Genomic DNA, 21,742 nt, shown 5'->3' on the forward strand with positions numbered 1-21,742 from the left:
GCCTCGTTCACGTGCCCAAAAGAACAGTGGCTGGCACACACACACACACACACACACACACACACACACACACACACACACACACACACACACACACACACACACACACTGACAGTCCAGTCCCCGACGACACACTGCATATCCGTTACCCTCACGCCAAAAGTCCTAACTATTACTAGTATATTTCACTAGCTTTCACTATGTATTTTATGAATTCTACACATTGATAAAATTCCCTGCTCCGTTTCCTTGCTGCGCTTGACACAGCCAGTGTGAAGGCAAACCGCAGCAAATTAAATATGCAAGAATCGCAACTTCTCCGCCCATTCGCATCAAGTCTACCGAAGTATTAGGTGGGAATGCTCTCGAATCAAACGCCCCTCCTCCTCTGCAGCACTTAATTGGCACCTTCCCAATCAACAGGAATGCCACTGCAGAGGGAGAGGTGACTCACAACCAATTCAACTTCAAATCAATAAATACATTAAAAACCATTAGTAGTAAACTTCAGCAATGCATTTCAGTTACAGTATCAATAAATAGAACATACAATTTACAGCTTCCAAGCCGGCTGATTGATAATTAATTGGAAACAGGTGTAGTCAAGTTTATGCAATGTCCCCAATCATTGTCTGTGTATAGGGCACAGGCTGCCCCGTGACAATGAATATATTGAGTTCCGGTCAAATGCACATGCATGGAGATCAACATGCCCAGATGTAATATAAATATAAATCAAATGCACATACATGAGATTTGATTTGAAACATGCAGACATTAGTGAAGAGAAGACCAGGTTTCTTTCCAAGCAGGTGAGTGCATAGACGATGGTGTACTGCACCTTTAATTAAGGTCACGTGACTCTTGTCAACACAGCTGTCTACTGTTTATGATTATCATATAGCTACCTGATTGGATGTTTACATCTTTCGTAGTGTATTTAGTAACACTGTCATGAATTGAAAAAGAAGCGTCAAGAAGGCGCCTATAGTCCAGCTAGTATATGGAAATGACGCTCGCACGCGGCGTCAACTTGACACGTTGGCAAAGCGTTTCCGTTTTTTTGCCAACACGTCAAGTTGCAGCGGTGCGCAAGCGTCATTTCCATCCACCAGCTGTTTAAAAACCCAGAAGAGACGCCTGGGCTAGGCGTTTCTTGTGTGCTTACACCCAGACAGTTCCGCTTTGTTTCAACCAATCAGAAGAAAGTATAACCGGTGCTGGCAGCAACTTTCTAAATTCTACACGGGTTGTGCTTATAACCACGGCCCACTTCTGTGGCCAACGGCGGAAGTGCCTCTTGCCTCTCGCCTACAACACCTGCGGACTAGACCTAAATATATTACTCTATGGACTAGACCGCTGTCTCAAGCGAACTTGAGCCACCACAGAGCGAGCTAAAGTGAGCGAGTTGCCGTGTTGAACGTTGCGAAGTTTGCTTAGCAGACCCAGGGCCGTTCCAGTTGCGACCCAACAACGGATCAGAATCCATCATAACCTCCCCTTTCCTTTTCCCTCCTTCAGACATGGTTCAGAGTCAGGTTATTAGAATTATATTCTTGATAAGGCAAGAATAGAATCTTGATGAGTTGGTCGGTGCTACAGTAGCTTGCCACCATTGGTGTGTGAATGTGGGAAGTGAGGACGCTGGCGTCGACTGTTCGCCACTTCACCTCCCAATGTATGAATGAATGAACCATTGTAAAGCGCTTTGAGCACTTGGAAAAGCACTATAAAATGCAATTCATTATTATGTCCAACGTCTCAGAATAGTAACTGAATCTGACCAGGTACTGTCAAAACATGTTACTGATCTCTCACCAGCTATTTCTGAAAACTCAGTGGTACAGAAATAGTGTCTCTGTTCTCGATAAATGTCACACCGTCAAGCCAAACCACAACAAACATACATTCCACCGGGATTGAAAAGGGTAAGACGATTAGACGAATGAATAATATTGGTCAGGATCAAACAGCAAGCTGTGACCGTTTGCACGGAGCTTCCCATGGGCCCATGCACTTTTGTATCTGTTTTTATTGAGAATGTGAGAGGAGACCTACTGTACCAGGCTCTTGACACGCAGTTTTATTTGCAGGCACTAAATCTGACGTCTATCGCGCACATACAGAAACCATTTGAGCATAACAAAGTACAGATGACTGAGAGATTTATGTGGGTTGGTGTGTTTTTTTATGAATGACTCTCATAAGGAAATGGTAGTATGTACGCAGAACCAAACCAAAATGCCAAATGTTTTCTTCAACGCATTTTCTAATCAGTCAGAATATAGTCAGTTAGCACCATATAAGCAACAGTGCTGTCACGCAAACGTTCATGCATGGCTACAAGCAACCATGCACACAAATCGGTTGGGTCAAGATCAAGACAACAGGCATCCATAGCCTACATATCTGCGTGACTCCCGATACCTCCTGACCTGTCCAAGGCCAAATTGAACACCTATAGCCAATTACTTCTAATAAGAGAAGAGAGCGGAGATTGCCATCTGCTGAGTCTGTATTGGGGCTCATCGTGAATTATGAGAAACAATAAATAGAACAATAAATAAAACATCCGCTGGACGGCAGGTGCAGGACCAACAGTGGAATAGGCAATATAAAAATATAAAAGTCTGCACACTGATGTAGTAAAACATCTCCCAGTCAAGGCTTTATTACACTATCGTTTCGACACAAGGTCTTCTTCATTCTAGAAGACCTTGTGTCGAAACGTTAATCTGTGATAAAGCCTTGACTCTGAGCTTTTCACTAAATCAGTGTGCGGATTCTTCTATTTTTTTTTCTATCATCGTGAGTTATGGCCTTGTTGTTGTGTGTTGTGCATGTGAATACCACATGCAGCAAGTGTTTAAAGGACATATTAAAGCTCTGGCAAAGTCCATTCATCTGCTTCCTGAATGCAGTCTGTGTGCGTGAGTGCGTGAGTGCGTGCCGTGCGTGCGTGCGTGCGTGAGCGAATGCTTATAATGCTTATAAGAGGCTACTGGTTCAAGTCTATGACTGTGATAATGGTCTGTAAAAAAGATCTGTAAATGATTTGGATGCCGTTTGATGCCGAGTACATGTGCAGTCTGTTTTAGTGGGCAGAGAGGACTAGTGTCTCAGCACAGAGACTGTAATTACAGAATGTAAGTCATGGGGAGAGCTCCGCTGATGGCCTCCGTATGTTCAGACTGGTCTGGACCCATCTCACATTATTCAGAACAGGCAGTAGACAGGCAGCTGGCCGTGAGCTATGTGGTTTTGACAGCACACCTAAAGCCCTATTGATATAGTCGCTCACACGGCAGCGCCATGTGGTGAAAACACCCGGCCTATACAATGCGTTGCAGATTTGACGTGTGGTGAGCTTGTGTAGATACATTTGTAACAATACAAGTTTCAAATTGAGCGGAACCAAGAAATTGACTCACGGGAAACACGACCCAGCCCAACAGAACATGACCCTCTCTCTGTGGGTCTTTTCTCAAGTTTAAATAAAATATGCAATATAAAGAGAAGTCATACTTGATCCTCTCTTCTGGGTCTTATCTGCTGAATATCAAGGCAGGATGCTGAATTGGGGGGCCCTTAATTCTCACTGGAATATCAGCATTATTAATGCTACATGTGATTCTGATTATCTGTTAAAATGAGTAGCTACCCATTGTTTTCTGTGCATAACCCGGTAGCCTGCGGGGCTCGGCTGTCATAATATACTGTAATTGCGAGGCCAACATCCTCTCGTCTCCTCCTAGAGGAGGATGTTCAGGGCTAAAGAGAGTACCAGGTGGTCCGTCAGCGACCGTGTGTTCATGGCTCCTCGGTGACGTTGAATGTATATAGGTTCAGTGCGGCCGTGCTGCATGGGGACGCATGGAGCTGCTGGACTGCATGGTTCCAGGGTTGAAGGTTCCCTATATATGCACGTTTTAATTAGTTCAGCATCAGTCCTAAAGGCTGACCCGGGATTTTCATTATTTCCCAGCTGTTTCAAATTTGTTAGCGCGTCTCAATATCCTGACTTATGTAGAGAGAATAATAAATCCCTGCACCTTTCTGTGAGAGCCAATTTGACTTTGTTGGAAGATAGAAACGGTCGGATCAATAAACTGCATGCTGCTGGACTTCTGAAAGCTGTGCGTTTATTAAAACGAGCATAGCAGCAGGGTAGGCCTACATGCATCTTGACTGAACAGGCACAAATGTGCAGTAGACTACAGAACTCGCTGGGGAGTCCTAATTAGAATGTTTAAGACTGGGAAATGCTTGATCTCTTCTTTGAAGAAAAAAAAAGAGGAAACGGGAAAAAGTCTGATGTGGCCTAAAAGAGGCATCATAAAATGGTATAAACAGAGATTGTAATTATGCTTTGTTGTCAATAAACATCAGTAAACGCATCCCTTCACTTACCCTGCAGTGCTCTCTGTAAAATGGTAGGGAGATACCGGTAGTAAACAGCTGCCGAGCTCAGTCTATAAATATACACCAGCTCTCAGTACTTTTCTAAATGTTCCGTGTCCTTGGTGGTCTAATGCACCACAATATGGCAATCCCTTTTGGACAAGGTGCATGGGAATTAAAGTATGGTGTATTTTTGTTGTTGGATGTAGGGGAGGTAATTAGGGGGTGTTCCCTCTCAAGAGGAACATAATGGGCCTGGCCCCTGAGGAAAGTGGACTTCACTTGCATATACAGTAACCGTGTGATTGTAACTGAAACCGTCACAACATAGCCTACATTGAACATTTATTTTTATTCAACCACCTAACTTGTTGCTAGCCTTCTATAAAAGTCCAAACTTCCCTGGAAGGAGGATGCTGAAGTTAATTACAAATACATTTTCCTCTAACACGGGGGTTTACAGTCTGAACTGGCAACCACCTATTCAGGGGCAGGTCCATGTTGCTCCGTCGCCAAGAGAGAGAGAGCCCGGAGGCTGAGGTCTGTGTGGACATTTCTGGGAAAGCCTCCACAGTTCAGACTGGCCAACGAGTGCAAGGGACGAATCTTCCTTTACAGGGTTTCTACAGTAGCTGAATTCCGACGCAGACCTCTCTAGCCTGCGTAAAGTTCCATTGTTTTTGTGAATAAGTGCTTTTTTTCTTCATACTGTCTGTTGGAAATAAACGTTGCTCTACATTCACTTATAGGATGGGGTATCATCAACCTGATTGGATATGTGATGCTGTAAGACTTAATTGTCTTCCATTTTAATTATTTCCCCCCCCCCCCTCCTCTGCGCTCAATTATTCTCATCAGAATTCTGGATGTTTTGGAGACGGTGGAGGAATACAATCTGTAACGTGAGTGTTGCTGTATATCTCTGTTAACACGTTTCCTCTCTTTACGCGCTCTCCGCGTCAGTAAAGTTTGGAGCAGACTGTTACAAGTGGATTTTTGTCTGCTGCGAAATAATCACCAGACGCTCAAATGCACTAAAAGACGCACCGAGATCCCAGGTTCACCACTGGATCTTTATTTTTTCCCCCCCCTTTGAGTTATCGGACATCTAACTAAAGTATGCGGGGAGCGTTTGCACTTGGTTTCGCTCTGATATGCCTGTTAACATGGACAGGTGAGGCAGACAAGCAGGGTCACGGTCACCTACGACGCATGTCCTTGCGCCTACGCGCGAAGAGGGGACGTCTCCAGCCGGGCGCAGCGGGCAGGGAACGCTTCGTTAACGGCGGCGCACGTCCCGGGGCAGCGTCGGCTGTCTCCGTGCTCAGCCCCAAAGAGGCAGACGGGGTGCAGGCGGACGAGAGCCCTGTACCCGCTGTAAGGACGAGATATGTACAGGGAAAGGGAGCAGGACGTCCCCGGGCAATGGCGGGGAGAGGAATAGCTGGCCAGGGTGCAGGCACGATGCCCCAAAATGACGAGGGCACTCCCGGGGCGAGAGCCAGGGTCGCCCGAATGCCAAGCAGCGCCGGCTCGCCGAACCTGCTGGCGAGCTTTGCGGGGAAAAACCGTGTCCTGGTGATTTCGGCGCCTCACGACTCGGATGGCTACTATCGGCTAATGATGACTCTTCTTAAACCCGACGTGTACTGCGAACTGGCAGAGAGGCACGTGCATCAAGTCGTCATGTTCCACCAGGAGGGGGAGATGGGGGGCAAGGTGAGGAGGATTACCCCAGAGGGCAAGGTGATGGAGGAGCCGCTGGACACCGCCCTCATCCCGAGACTCATGAGTTTCCTCAAGTTGGAGAAAGGTAATGAATGTAGAAAATGTAGAAGTTTCGGAGAAATATATAATTGATTGACAATTAATTAATTAACTAATTAATTAACTAATTAATCTACATTACAGAAACTTGCAAACAAGTTCCATGATCACAACAAACACGTTTATTGTGATCCCAGAACTCTATAGTATGTGTTGTTCCAAATGGCATTCCTTTCCAACTCAATCTGTTAAAGATTCTAAATGGTACAGAATTAAGCATGCATCGCACCATTTAACCACCATTTAACCTTTCATCGCTGTCTTCTGATCATCTCCTGCACCCGGACAGGTAAATTTGGGATGGTGTTGCTGAAGAAGACTTTGCAGGTGGAGGAGCGATATCCTTACCCCGTGAGGCTGGAGGCCATGTACGAGGTGATCGACCAGTCCCCCATGCGTAAGCTGGAGAAGATGCGGCAGAAAGGCTTCGTCCAAAAGTGCAAAGGGGCAGGTGTGGAGGGGCAGGTGGAAGAGGGTACGGTCACAGCAGGTGAGAGGGATATTATGATGATAATGATGATGAAATCAGAACAGAACAGTGAGCATGTCGCTTTTAGAAATTAAACAATAATATTCTCTTACTTTCTCATCCCCTCTCAATTCCCCTCTCAATTTTACATTTACATGCACAAAACATAAACAACAACATTACATACCGGGTATTTACAGTTAACTAAAGACCTCTCTCTCTCTCTCTCTCTCGTTTCGACATCCTAACAGGAGGGCCAGTAGACACACCAGTAGAGAGGAAACCAGACAGAAAGGAGGTCATAAGGAAACCAGTCAGGAGACCTACACAGACTACAACAGCAACCACTGCTGCCACCACCACTACAACGACAAGGCCAACCACAACAACAAGGCCAACCACAACGACAAGGCCAACAACAACAACAACAACAAGGCCAACCACAACCCAAGCAACCACCACCACCACCAGACCAACAACCACAACTAAAGCTACCACCACTACAACCAGAAGAACCAGCACCACAAAGCGCCCCACCACTAGACCTACCACCACCACCACCCAGAGACCTACCAAGGCCCACACCACGGCTCACTGGCTCCCTGCCCCCAGGACCACCAGTGACAGGGAGAGGCTCCAACCCAAGACCACACCGTCTGGAGATAACCGCACGGACAAAGAGAGCCGAGAGCCCCAGAGCCGCAAGCAGGCCGGCCTGGTGCCCACCACACATAAACCCACCAAGGCCAAACCTTCCAAGAAGAAAAATGGACTTGAAAAGGTGATTCAGTACACTTTGTAGTAAAGTGTAAAATTTAGTTTTTTTCCCCCTTTTCTGTCTTTTATTGTCACATACACTTATAATACAGCTGTAGCAACATTACAGAGAGGTAAATTCTCGTTCTTATAGCCTCCTCGACAGTGTGACAATGATACGAATCCAATAAGAATAGAGTAACTAAAAACAAACAAAAAATGCAAATATGTGGCTGCAGTACACATTTAGTAAATTCTTCTCTCACGAGTCCTATATGTATGTACAGTATTTATGTATATATTAGGGATGTGACCAAATAGGTTCTAAACAAGAAAGCATGTTTACAGTTGTTTAAATATCGTGAAAATTCATATTGCGAACGTAATATTGTGATTGTGAGTTGAGTGAATCGTTGCAGATCGAGATTTCTTGTTTGGGACTAATAATTAGATGGCTTGATGGTGCATCATTGCCGTCCTTAGAGCCCTGCTCTAAAACTGCATACAGATAACGTAAAATAATTGATCATGGCAGAAATGAATAAGCGATCTGTTTTTATTCCTTGTGAATGAAAAGTGCAATATAAATAAAATTCATTATTATTATTACTTATTATTATGACCTTCTTCTTTGCCACACCCCTCGTGTGCAGGTGCTGACAAACGAGTACGAGGACAAGATTGACTTGGGTAAGCCCACGGTCACTGAGCCCGAGGACACAGACCCCTACGTCGACCTGAGCCCTGCCAAGAGGGCCAAGGGCAAGCACGACAAACACGACAAGAAGAAGAAGAAGAACGACAAGGCCGCCAAAAAGGCAGAGAGGAGAGGCGGGAAGGCGGGGAAGGAGGGGAAGAATGGTGGAAAGAAAAACGGGAAGAAGCTGACGAAGCTTCAGGAGTACCTGAAGCCCACTAAGAAGCCGCCTCCTCCCAAGGGCTCTCTGGCCTCCTTCCTGGAGTACTTTGAGAGCAGGAGACGGCTGCTGGTGAGAACATGACATCACACTCGTTCTTGTACAACATTAACTACCAAGGGGTGGAAAGTAAATCTTTGTAACTCTTTGTCTAGTGTAAAATATTGGCTAGATGTTTCCATTTTGTCTGACCAGTTTGGACCTCTTTTTTTTGGTACATTCTAAAACCAGTCATTCTACTTCCACTTATTGTGTGTAGATGTCTGATGGCATATTGTACTCAACTACTTTTGGAAATTCAAGCATTACAGAGTCGTACAATTATGCTGTCATACAGTAAGTAGCACAATCAGGAGCAGATTCCATTGAAGTTTGCCTTTTTATCTTTGAGAAACCTTTCTCAAAGGAAATAACTCACTACAGAGAGTGACCTCACTGACTTGGAGAGGGATTGGTTACTTAAAAGGATTACAGTCAAGATGCCACACTGGCCCTTTTATGATCATATTATGTAACTATAAGTAACTGCTGCTCAGCATAGTTTTCAAAAAGTTACTTTCATACATTTGATTGATTTGTTTTCAACACAATTGATCTTAATTCTACTTGGGTTACCGTTAAATACAGAGCAGAGTTATCAGACTGTCATTCACTCTTACATAATTATGCTCTAATGATCTAATGATACATCATCCGCAGATCGACAGATGATGTATTTTGCAGCAGGAAAGATCAAGTTAGTTAAAGGACAACAAAAAAAGTTAGTTAAAAAAACAAACATGAACCAAGGTTCATGTTTTAGGTTGTTTTCTTTAGCTTTCTTTAGTTTTATGGATTTTAGCTCTGTATTTTTTTTACAAAATATTATGGCGATTCAGTAGATCCTATGATCTTCTGTGGCCAGATGTAATTTCTTGGACTATAGTAAATAACAAAAAAGAAATCGCCATAATATTTTGTAAAAAAAATACATACTTAGCCCCATGCTCAAATTCCCTGTCAAAAACAGCTAAAATCCCTGAAACGAAAGAAAGCAGCAAATGAAAAAAAAATTAACACTCATCTTTTACTTTCTCTAATAACAACCTAAATACATGAACCTTGGTTGAAAAAAACTAAAGTTGTCCTTTAATTCACTGACTCGCTTGCTGTGAACGAGCGTCACTGACAGCTCATCACGGTTCAAGGTTGTGCTTTATTATTACATCTTGTGTACAGGTACATAAGAGCAAAACTTACGTCACAGAATTGGCAGTAAAATAAACAAACTTGATCCTTTCCGGCTACAAAAACACTTCAGTCCAGATCCCTGGACTGTTCTATCATCAGAACAAGGTTCAGATCCTCTGCACGGCAGTCTGCAGACACTGCAGAGTATATGGCAGTGTTTTGCAGCCCGGTCTAGATTCTTATCACAGCGGTGCTCAGGGTGGGGTGGGAAAACATGATGGCCCCCATCCTCTCCCCGCAGTGTAATGTAAACAACGCCACATCCGCAAGAACACACCGCCAAATGTGTGCACGTATACCGTATATGCATGATGCACATATTTTGAATTTATGTAATAGCATAAATGAAAAACACCCGCACACACAGGTACACAGCAAAATCCGGAGTGTTAGTTTAAGTCGTATAAAAGTTCTACGCTAATTTAAAGTTTTCTCTTTTCTCACTTTTTCTTTCTCTGTTCGGATGCCACCCCTACACCCCTCCAGCTGATCACCTCTCCCGCTGAAGACGGCGATATGTACGCGCAGCAGAGAGACGAGTACCTGGAGACGGTGTGTGAGATGGCCATCAGAAAGGTGACCATCATCACCATCTTTGGCTCGCTCACAAACTCCACCATGAAGATAGACCACTACCAGCTGGGTATGTGGCTAAACACAACATGTTCTGTTGTACTCTCCTCTCGTCAAACTACTATCTAAATATTAAGAATTGCATCATGTTGGTCACTGTCTATACAAACACTCCACAATGGTCTTATCTGAATCCTTTTCACTTTGATTGATTTGATATATTCATGATACAATTCATAGAAGAGCAGTACAGAATTATCAGGATTGCACAAAAAGTCTGAGGACTTAATTCCATTGTGATCCAAATAAATAAATAAATAGTTACAGGCTACAGCCGCTACAGCATATGATAAGAAGAACATGTGTACTAACATTACAATACTAATGACATTTACAACCGGCCATCATAAATCAATAAACAAAAGACAATAAATAGATAGATAGATAAATACAGCACTATACTAACTTGCCCATCAGCCACTTTTTCAACATATATTTTTTTTAATTTTCAAAGACTGGGCAAATTTAATTTCCCTTGGGATTTTGTTCCAATCCTCCACTCCTGTATATTTAAATGAGCTTCTACCTACCCTATGTCTCAGGTTTGGTGGTTTAAGATCAGCTACACTAGCCCTTGTGTTCAAACTATGGAACTGGTTAACACTACTTGATACACTGCTGCAAAGTTCAACTCTAGTTCAGTGGCAACTTAATCCAAATGTTGCTGGTGAAAGGGGAAAAGGCTCCGTTGGTGTCATTTAGCACCTCTACTGTCCTGTCCTTACTTCACCTTCCTATGCAAGAAGAACTCCAGGTGGCCGTGTGAACACCTGCATTCAAACCCTTGTCTTATAGTCAAGGCACAATTGTAACTACCCGAGTTTAAAACCGGCCCTCACTCATGGGAAATTTAAAAAACGAATTTGTTCAAAAGTGGAATTCAGTCTCGGACAAGGAGGAATTAGGCTTCTTGGTTCCAGGCAACGTTACTCTGCTACACCTGCATTGTGTATGAAGTCAGCCCAGATGCTTAAAGTGAGCGCTGCCGGTATACGATAACATTGTGAATACTCACTGCTTGCCAAAGCCACAGCATTACTGTAGTAATCTGTATACAGTAGATGATACTAGAGTGTTGACGAGATATCTGTCTCTAAACTACTACTTTTTTTGATTGGTGCAACCACTCCAAGGAACATCAATCAGTCAAGTCAAAGTCATACGATTGGTCACACACGTTACCGCAGTGAAATTTGTTCTCCACATTTGACCCATCTCTTGGAGCGGTGAGCTGCAGCCGTGTCACGCTCGGGAATCATTTGATTAGTAGATTTGAGCCCCCAATCCAACCCTTTGATGCTGAGTGCCAAGCAGGGAGGCATTGGGTCCCATCTTTACAGTCTTTAGTATGACCCGGCCGGGGATCGAACCCCCGACCTCCCAGTTTCAGGGAGGACACTCTAACCACAAGGCCACTGTCTGGAGCAATGTACGTATGTCCTAACGACTAACCTTTGTCCCGATGTTTAGAGTACCAATAGGGGGTGCTGTTGCACCACTCGCTTCAGACTGGTCTGATTTTGTATTCGTCATTCGATAAGAAATGTGGCAGGCCTCATAGAACCAATATCTATTTCAGTGGCAATTCATACAGTATAATACAGTGAGTTCTCAACCTTTTCTGGATCAGGGCACACTTGAAAATGTCAAAAGTGTTCGCAACCCACCAATCTGACCACTTAACAAGGCAGCCAAAACCTGCATGGATTTTGACTGCAGTCACCCAGAGCCTCGGTCTGTACTATTGGTCCTCTCCTTCCCTCTGCCGCTCTACACCAAATATCTTCACCGAAAATAGCTGATATACCATCTCACAAGCATGTAGATCTGCTGCACAGAATGTTTGCCTATTTTGTTTGAATGTTCGCCTATCCCTCACTTGGGATTTTGGGTTCAAATGGGTTAACATAAAGTCATTTAATAATAGGGCTTTCACTTCTAGTGTTTTTTACTAGCTTATTATTCGACTAGTTGTTTAACTAGTCCTACCTATTATGTAAAAATAATTAAAAAGGTAGTTTTTTTTAATTATAATAAAACGATAATCTATCTGATCTTGAGGCCTACAAAAACGGGAGGAAAAAACAAAAACAAAAAAAATATTTTTCCTTTGAACTAGTACCAGTGAGGTCAACTAGTGGGTTTACTAGTCGACTAGTTGAATAGTCGACTAGTTGCTTAAAGCCCTAGTGCCGTGCGAGCACACACACGCACACACACACACACACAGACACACACACACACACACACACACGTATGGGGGGGTGGGAGACGGGAGTACATACCTTTTTAGCTGATCATCCCAGACATGGAGTTAAGTGTGCTTCCTGCGTAGCGATGGATACGCTGTAGACGATTAGTTCATCACTCCCACACATGTGGTCTCTCAACACCCGGCCTAAAACATGCACGGACACGCGCGCACACACACACACACACACACACACACACACACACAGACAGACACATCACACTCGATTACATCACTATACAATTATTAAGGCTTTTAGAGTCTCCCTTTCATTAAAATTACCTCAAGCTGCTAATAGAGAGGGAGCTAAACCTCTGCCCTTTCATATGAGGCCATGCTTTGTCATCTTGTGCTTGGCGGCGTTGTGTATTTTGAGATATTTTACAGTCCCTGGGCCTTGGTTAGCGCGTGTTAATTTCAGGATACACAAACCCACTTTGTAAAACTTTATTAGTCTGTCACTCCACATGACAACAGGCTTCTATCCAGATGGAATGCTGGAAAGGGCTCTGAGGTGAGGTCATGCACGCACACGTGTGCGCACACACACACACACACACACAGACAACCTCACCCATAGTTAGAGTCTTAACGCTGGTTACACTTTTATTCCACTCACTAGCTGGAGGGTCTTTGTATGCATGTAAGTCTAACTGTGTGTGTGTGTGTGTGTGTGTGTGTGTGTGTGTGTGTGTGTGTGTGTGTGTGTGTGTGTGTGTGTGTGTGTGTGTGTGTGTGTGTGTGTGCGCGTGTGCGTGTGCGTGCGTGCGCAAACAACTGGTTCTTTCAGTCCTGTATGATGGAAAATGAATTTCCCATTTTTGGAAGAACTGACCTAAAGTAATTGAGTTCTAAACATGGTGGACATTGTGTGTGTATATAGTAGGCTACTGTGTGTGTGTTTATGTTTATGTTGTGTTGTCGTCACCACCGCCTGCTCTACTGTTGTCCGGCACGTGCCGGGGCTTTCCTGACATCTCCTCACAACATACTGTATGTTCCATGCATCTATGGGTGTGTGCGAATGTGTGCCAGTGCCTCAGTCAGTGTGTGTCTCGGTGTTTTTGCAACCGTGTGTGTGTGTGTGTGTGTGTGTGTGTGAGTGTGTGTGTGTGTGTGTGCGTACGGGCAGCGTGATTAAAGGCTTCGGCTGCGGCCTGTATATAAATGCTAGCTTCAGACTCTGGTCTAAGCCATCAGACTATGCCAGATCACAGCCGGTGAATAAAAGCTTGTCTTTAGTGAGTCTCTAGAGTGTCCCTGCAAGCTGACATGCTGCTCCTCGTTATCAAGCCTGGTTCTCAGCCTCGTTAGAGGGGGGTTTTCAGATATAAATTCAAAGGGACGTTCTTCCAAATGTGTCCAAAAAAGAAAAGAAAAAGAAGCCAACCTTTTGGCTCTAACATGTGATGACCCGTCACGTCATTGTGGTCATAAATCATCTCCCGATTATGGAGTCTTGATTACTGTTGCTGCACACATGTCACGGCTGATTTCTGAGAACAAAAGCTCAAATTAACATTTTATGGGGACACAGATGGAATGAGATGATTTTGTCTTCTGTTCTCTTCGTGTATGTGCGTGTGCGTGTGTGTGTATACGTGCCTGCATGTGTTCGGACTGAAAGTTGCGTAACATTGCGAATATGTTTGGGAATTAAAAACATGAAAAGGAAGCAGGACACGTCCACTCCCTATTGTACTACAAAGACAGTGAGAAAGCTTCAACATCCAACAGAACAGACACAACAATTTGTTCTTAATCTTAACCCACCATTTCAAATGAGTATTAACCCATTTTGGGGCGGGAACCCATTTTGGTGTTAGCATTGTGTTATGCTTTAGCTATTGAAAAATTGCAGATCTACAAGCTCATAGCGTGGCGCGCTACGAGCTTGTAGGTCTGTTATTTTTTTTTAAATCGAAGACACTTTTAGAATCTGATCTCAGGCCAGAATGGGTTAATAATGAAACTGTCAGGATGTAATAGACATTTTTAGAATCTGATCTCAGGTCAGAATGGGTTAAACATCCAATCTACCGTATATGAAACATAGACCTTCTTGTACAAAATGTGACCAATGGGCTCTCCCCGATCTGCAGAGAATGACAAAACCATGAAGGGCCTTCGTCAGGAAGATCTGGTGAACCAGGACCTGATCACTGAGCTGAGGAAGGAGTTCGGCATGACCCACAATGACTTCTACATGGCCCTCACTGACACAGACATGAGAGTCAAGGTGAGTCTTGACCTGCAGCAGTTATGCTGGTCTGCCTGCTTGTCCCGGTGTGTGTGTGTGTGTGTGTGTGTGTGTGCGCGCGTGAAAATATGATTCTCAATATAAAAAAAACACTAATCTAAAACCTCACAACGTGTCGCTGTGAGCTTGTATATCTGCTATTTTCAAATAGACGATGTAAAGTGGTAAAACACAGCCGAGTTGCTTTTTTTTTTAGCTTGTTTTTATAGACCTGCCCCGCTTGTTTCTGTTCGCATAATCTGGCAACACTGGTCTCAGCAGCAACACAGCAACCAAGACTGTAATAGCAAGACATGCCATCTCCGGTTTACATCCCGTATCTGTGTGAAGTAGGTGGACGCATTTTTAGGAGACCATTTGTAGGATTTGTGTACCATGTCGCCTCTCGTGGCTCCAATCAGGTTGGACTATCTTACTAAATGAACACTCTTTCCAAGAGGAAGAGGGAGTGATGCCCACATTTCACGCAAAGGCTCATGGGACACTGGAAACAGGTGGATAGTCCCTGTCATCACTGTTTGTCGGAGTGCCTAGCCAAGCCGGAGGCGCCGGGGAGGAATCAAATCCCAGTCTCCACAGGACGCGCCCTCCAACGATAATTTGTAGCTAGACCACACTTTAAAATACGGCAAAACGTACAAAAACAGTGCAGTGGAATGTTCTAATCTATCTCAAGCAATTGTCAGGTTTCTTTGAGACGATTATCATTCTGCACTGACATGAATGGTATTCAAAGGCTTTGGGAAATGCTCATCAGTCATGTCAACTATACCGTGAGTCAATGGGCTAAAAATAGACCAAGATTAACTAGACCAGGGGTTCTCAAACTGTTTTGGCCCAGGTAGGTACCCCTTTTTAAAGACTTATTTCCAAGTACCCCCTCATCCTCGTAACACTTATAAGCATACTACAACCACATGTGAGTGAACACCACGTGCGAATTATCGCGGACCTCACTTTGAGACCACACTAGACCACAGGTATTGTTCTTAAATGCCATCCTTCACACACTCCATCCTTACCTTCTCAGCTAAACATAGACCTAGATGTAACTAGACCACCAGCATGGTCCTTGAATGCTGTTCTTTACATGCTATAGTCAATAATTCCATTAGAACGTTCTGCCCTTTTTTTTTCCACCCACACCTACTACTCTCTGGAGGTGGGATCCCTGTCATGTCCACTGACCTGTCCTTGTACTGTCAACATCCTGCCTTGACCAAACACTGTTTTAATTCACACAACATGACGTTTCTTGCCCAACAGCTGTGTGTGTGTGTGTGTGTGTGTGTGTGTGTGTGTGTGTGTGTGTGTGTGTGTGTGTGTGTGTGTGTGTGTGTGTGTGTGTGTGTGTGTGTGTGTGTGTGTGTGTGTGTGTGTGTGTGTGCGCGCGTGTGTGTACGTGCCAGGGTAAATCAGCAAGCTGTTTTCAGGCAGATTTAACAAAGACACCAGTGTTCATGCTGCTGCTGACAGAAATACTGGGAAGTCTATGAAACTATACAGGGCACTGGGTGTGGGTACGGCAGGGAGAGAGAGAGAGAGAGAGAGAGAGCAAAGGGGAGAGACGTGAAGGTGTGAATTAATTGAAAGCACCTACGCAGCGGAATCAGCACAACTGCAAATTGTGGCTGTAAATGTATGTATGTTTTTGTGCGAGTTTGGCAACGGAATATTCACATATTCATAACGCGATGTTCATGCTGCGATTGCTTAAAGCACGGGCTATTTCATGAATCAAGTTCGACGTTATATTGCGTTACGTTGAACCCAGTGCCTCTCTACTTCCCAGAAGAGAATGAATTATGAAGAATGCATGGGAAAGTGGCAAAGACACACCACATTTACTTTACTTTACTTTCACAACATTTCGCAGGAGTAGAATTCGAGCTTATTTCTACATCCACTGTGGCGTTCCCAGGGTTTATTTCACAATTTAATAACTCTGCTTCATCTTTCAATAAACTCTTGGCATGACCGACCTCCCCCCCATCCCTAATTCTCCCGACAGCAAGCCTACGAGGTTCCCATCGCCATGAAGGCCGTGTTCGACTACATCGATACCTTCTCCTCTCGCATCCGAGAGATGGAGCAGCAGAAACGAGACGGAGTGGTCTGCAAAAAAGAGGACAAGCCCAGGTCACTGGAGAACTTCCTGTCCAGGTAGGACACACAGTTTACAACATTCTTTATAGGCTTCCCTCTGTGTGTGTGTGTGTGTGTGTGTGTGTGTGTGTGTGTGTGTGTGTGTGTGTGTGTGTGTGTGTGTGTGTGTGTGTGTGTGTGTGTGTGTGTGCGAGTGTGTGTACGTGTGTCCGCATGCACGCCACCCTCATGAGCATGTGCGCTAAAAGCAGCACAGCCATAGCCACTCTTCTGGGTTGAATCACTTGCTCTCCCATACTTTCCCTCAGATCTCTAAAACAGACAGAATTGTTTCCATGGAAACCAGAATTCCAGTTTGACGACAGTGCGGAGATCTGGCAGGTTGTTTTTGACCATAATTCCCGGGGCTGTCACCCGTCTGGCACCGACGGGACGGGAGTGCATATATCGGTCTCTCTGGGAACGACCGTGTGCCGTCTGTCGTGCGGAGGTTTCACTGATGTCATGCCACTTATAGGGCTCGTTCAAAATGCTCCCCTGATTGCAGGTTCCGATGGAGGCGTCGTCTGTTCCTGATCTCCGCCCCCAACGACGAGGAGTGGGCCTACCAGCAGCAGCTCTACGCCATGTCCAGCCAGGCCTGTAACCTGGGTGAGCCAATCAGAACCAAAACAAGCAGTCAATCTGACTCACTTTTCCGTCTTCACTCTCCTGTCCTCACTTTTGATCCTCAATACGTATACTTTGCTCAGCCAATCAAATCATCGCTATGGGGTGATCAGCCTATCAAATCATCGCTATTATTGACACAGACACACAAAGCTGGGCATAGGGGGGACTAGCGCCCCTCAAAAATGTATCATGGCTGGACTAACAAAAATGCCCCTAGGAGCTGCATGACCTAAACCCCCAACAGGAAGTCAGCAATTTTGAGTTTATTGTGGCATTTTATGCCATTTAAGTGGTGTAGTGGGCAGTTACAGTTCACCACCAAACCAGGACGTTTGGTGGTGAACTGTAAACTGCCCACTACTTAACTGCACCTGCCATTTAGAAAATGATGTCATTTTCTTAAAGGCAAAATGTACTTATCATTAATCTTTTACCATAGCAACCACTGTTTACCACAACAACCACCGATTTCCCCTTAGCAACCACCACTTCTACAACAGCGACCGCCTATTATACGAATATGTTTTTAAAGCTTACAAGCTTGAAGCTCACAACGCATCACAATAGAATAATCACCAAGAAGATAATTGATTGTTTGACAGCCCTAGTCTGTTCTCCTCTTCATCATTCATTCAGCCTACGTGTGGAAAAGCAAAGCAGAAGACTCTCACACATTCCATTGTCTATGTGGATTAAGAAACAATCATAATTGTGATATTTCACAGTGACCTTAGAGTTACCCAGGCGTGAGGCTGTGTCCTCTCAGAGAAATCCAAAACATTAGTCCAACCACTTATAAATATATGTTAATGGCTCCACTTCAGGGAGAGCTTGATCTCAACTCTCAAGGAATGTTTCTGTTTACAAGCATTTCTCCAGATACTCTCAGGAGCCGTGTGTGAGTGCATGTCACGGTTTGCCTATGAATGTGTTGCTGTGAATGAGCATGTATCCCTGGCCTAGTGTACGCTGTGTGTGTGTGTGTGTGTGTGTGTGTGTGTGTGTGTGTGTGTGTGTGTGTGTGTGTGTGTGTGTGTGTGTGTGTGTAAAAATGGGATGCGGAGAGATCCAGATGACAGTACTGGCACATGGCTGCTCTGTCTGGGTATAACAAGCTCTTTCCTTCACTGACAATAGACTTTGCAGCCTGCCAATTAGTCAACTTTTCCACAGTTTGACTCAAACATAACTCCCAAAAATGTCTTATTTATCTAAACTTCACTAATCTCAAGGATTGTACTTGTCTGAATGGTTTATGTTACATACACACTTAGTGTACTGCAACAAAACTGCCCATCCAGTATGTGTATTCAGTCCCGCTCCTGCTGCAGACAAAGTTCTTATTTCTTTTACCAAACGTGTATCCATTACCATGGGAAATATGAGTGTTCAACTGTTCATTACAAGTATATGGCTCGCATGCAATTATTCCGCTGTTGTACTACTCATTAGGACCCGGGCATGGGTGTTTTTCTATATTATGTGGCCGTAGTTGGGTCACATAACAGTCAGGTCTTAGCCTCGCTTATCATCACATCCCAGACCAGAGGCGATGTGGACCGTTTCCCGTCCTGTGTAGCTCTTGGCTGGGAATAGTCCCAGGGCTGTACCCTCCCTCTCTGTCCCAGACAAAGGCCTGTCCTGCTGACTGGGCCACAGTCCTGGAAGGTTTGATCTGGGTATTCAAGCACTTGGCTCTCACCTATAGGCAAGCCAGTGTTCTTGTGTGGTTGTTGTGGGTTCGCCCTCCTCTGAGGAAAGCATTCTTTGGCTGGGCTTAGAGTCTAGAAGATCACCACATTCACCCATTGAATTACCTGGAAACCACCGCTAGGATGGTTCCAATAATAAACAGGCACCGTTTAAAATCAAGCTAGGGATCAACAGAAGGATGGATGGATAAGAAACAGGTGGTCGGCGTACTGTACAGTAGATATAGCATCTGCATAATTGTTTTTTCTTTATCTTTCAAAGACATTTAGTTATCCGTGTCTTGTCTTGTATATAACTGGCATTTCCATGGCAACCCAGGTCTGAGACACATTTCCATCCTGAAGCTGGTCGGCACAGAGGCTGCAGATATGGGCGGAGTCTTGGAACTCTATCCAATCAACGGTAAGTAGATTAGGACTTGGCTAGAACAAGCATAAACATGCCTTTGCATGTCTGCCGCGCACACACACACGAGTGGGGCACTATATTGACATACTGTGGCTTTGCTTAACTACTAAGATCAAAAGCCACAGAGTTCATAAAGTATTTATACAAGTCATACATACCTGCAGCCCTCCACTCTGAACCGAATCCCCCCCCTGCTTGGGCCCCAACCCCTGAGTCTCTACATCCCAGTCCCCTCCCTTCATCACTATTCTCACCATGTTGCCCGAGGAACTGAATGTTTGATCATCTCAGGGAGCCAACCTCAACTGTACACAGACAGACCATCTGCATACAGTCTCACAGCTGCATAAGCATGCATAATACTGTGCTGTGGTTTGGGGGGTGTCAACGTGGAAATATGACAGTTATCCCTTTCATTTCAAATGTCCTGGTATGAGATTACCTTTGGGAGCTCTTAACCAAGAAAGGCGTTGGCTTTTTTACTGTGGAGAGATTCAGGCTTACGCAAGAGGGTAGAAACTAGAGTGGCTGCAAGGTTTTAGAGAAGCAGAGTTCGTTTTCTCACGACACTTAAATACTAGATTAAGCTAAACAGTTCAAATAGCCTAGACTTGGGTCATCATATGTATCTTTTTTAACAAGGACATCCCTAATTCCATACCTCTGCCCCCTATCAGGCAGTGCCACCGTGGAGCGCGAGGGTCTATCGGCCCCGCTGGTGAAGGACATCAGGAACTACTTCCAGATCAGCCCGGAGTACTTCTCCATGCTGCTGGTGGGGAAGGACGGCAACGTGAAGTCCTGGTACCCCTCGCCCATGTGGTCCATGGCCAACATCTACGACCTGGTGGACTCCATGCAGCTGCGCAGGCAGGAGATGGCCATCCAGCAGTCGCTGGGCATGCGCTGCCCGGAGGACGAGTACGGCGGCTACGGTTACCACCAGCACGGTTACGAACACGGTTACCAGGACGGTTATCACCAGGGCTACGGTTACTAGTCGCCGGTGTGCTCGTTCTGTTGCCGGAGAAGGTGTTCATTTGACCCATGACCCTTAGAAAGGCGGTGGTTGGCTCAGTGGGGGGGGGTGAAAGCCCCCAGAGAAACATTGTAGCACTTAATGGAGGTCTCAGTTTCGCTGCCGTTACCTTGTCTAGTTCTTTCAGAGCTAGTGTTTTGTTGAAAGAGAACGGTGAGGCTTTTTTTTTAATGGTAACTATTTGGTCCGGAAATGTCAAGGGTTCAAACTTCAGGGATCCTGTTCTTCTCTCGCGTCTCAACTTTTCCAACGCACAGCCTTTTGCACGTCTCATTATTCATCTCCTTCACTTGCCCTTCAGGCCAAATTTCCATTCTCACCTTGTCCTTAAAGGAATAGTTCGCCCCTAAACGGAGAATTCTGTCCTCTATACTCATCGTGCCAGTTGTAGGTTTCTTAGTCGGCACAACACACAAGGAGATTCATAGCTAAACTTAATTGCAACATTCTCTAACAAGATCGATTGAAGTCAAACCCATGTGTGTTCACGCTCTGTTCGATAAGAACACAAACTATGCCACATTTAGAGTCCAAGGCTACGGAAAGATGTATTGTGTACAAGCAATATAATTTGTTTTAAACATTTTAGTGCAATTATTTGGTTCAGGAGACTTGGATTATGCTGTGGAATAATTTAACGGTCATTCCTGGCCATTTCTGTAACTATGAACTGGTCACCATTGACGTCAATTACGGTATTTTGGCGAAGCTTTCTAGTTATTCTGGCAAAGTCCTTGTGTGTCGTGTGTGGACAATGAAACCATATCCATGTTTCAACTGGCATAAGTAATTAATGACGCAGAATATTCATATGTGTGGGGTGAAGTATTGCTTTAAGAACCTTTATTTTTGTAGATAATGGGCTAAAATAAGTAATACATGTATTTATTGGACATCTGTTGCATTCAAGGTACAGCTATCCATTACCATGTTGAAAGAAGGTGAAATGTTACTTGTCTTTTGTAAAGTTCCTGTTGCTATACACTGTTCTTATTTATCAGGCATGCAAAAGTGTAGCTTTTCGGCGAAAATCGCCGTTTTTATCCCAAATATAGGA

The 21,742-nt window shown here is 44.6% G+C and overlaps 1 protein-coding gene across 1 annotated transcript; it reads left to right on the top strand.

Moving 5' to 3' along the window:
• Positions 1-4,834: 4,834 nt before the first annotated feature.
• ccdc80 (coiled-coil domain containing 80) lies at positions 4,835-21,182 on the top strand. Its single transcript, XM_080786563.1, has 10 exons — positions 4,835-6,217; positions 6,521-6,721; positions 6,952-7,481; positions 8,110-8,445; positions 10,090-10,246; positions 14,590-14,726; positions 16,759-16,910; positions 17,401-17,504; positions 19,557-19,640; positions 20,324-21,182. The coding sequence occupies exons 1-10, from the start codon at positions 5,524-5,526 to the stop codon at positions 20,644-20,646; spliced, it is 2,718 nt and encodes a 905-aa protein (XP_080642689.1). The 5' UTR covers positions 4,835-5,523; the 3' UTR covers positions 20,647-21,182.
• Positions 21,183-21,742: the final 560 nt, after the last annotated feature.

Source organism: Protomyctophum bolini (assembly GCF_963924005.1).
Source record: "Protomyctophum bolini genome assembly, chromosome: 16".
Lineage (NCBI taxonomy): Eukaryota > Metazoa > Chordata > Actinopteri > Myctophiformes > Myctophidae > Protomyctophum > Protomyctophum bolini.

What these genes read in the sequence shown, in the direction of transcription:
- ccdc80 (XM_080786563.1), top strand. Translation starts at nt 5,524, where the DNA reads ATGCGGGGAGCGTTTGCACTTGGTTTCGCTCTGATATGCCTGTTAACA. An exon ending in TTTCCTCAAGTTGGAGAAAG is followed by an intron (nt 6,218 to 6,520) that starts GTAATGAATGTA and finishes GCACCCGGACAG; the next exon opens with GTAAATTTGGGATGGTGTTG. An exon ending in AGAAAAATGGACTTGAAAAG is followed by an intron (nt 7,482 to 8,109) that starts GTGATTCAGTAC and finishes CCTCGTGTGCAG; the next exon opens with GTGCTGACAAACGAGTACGA.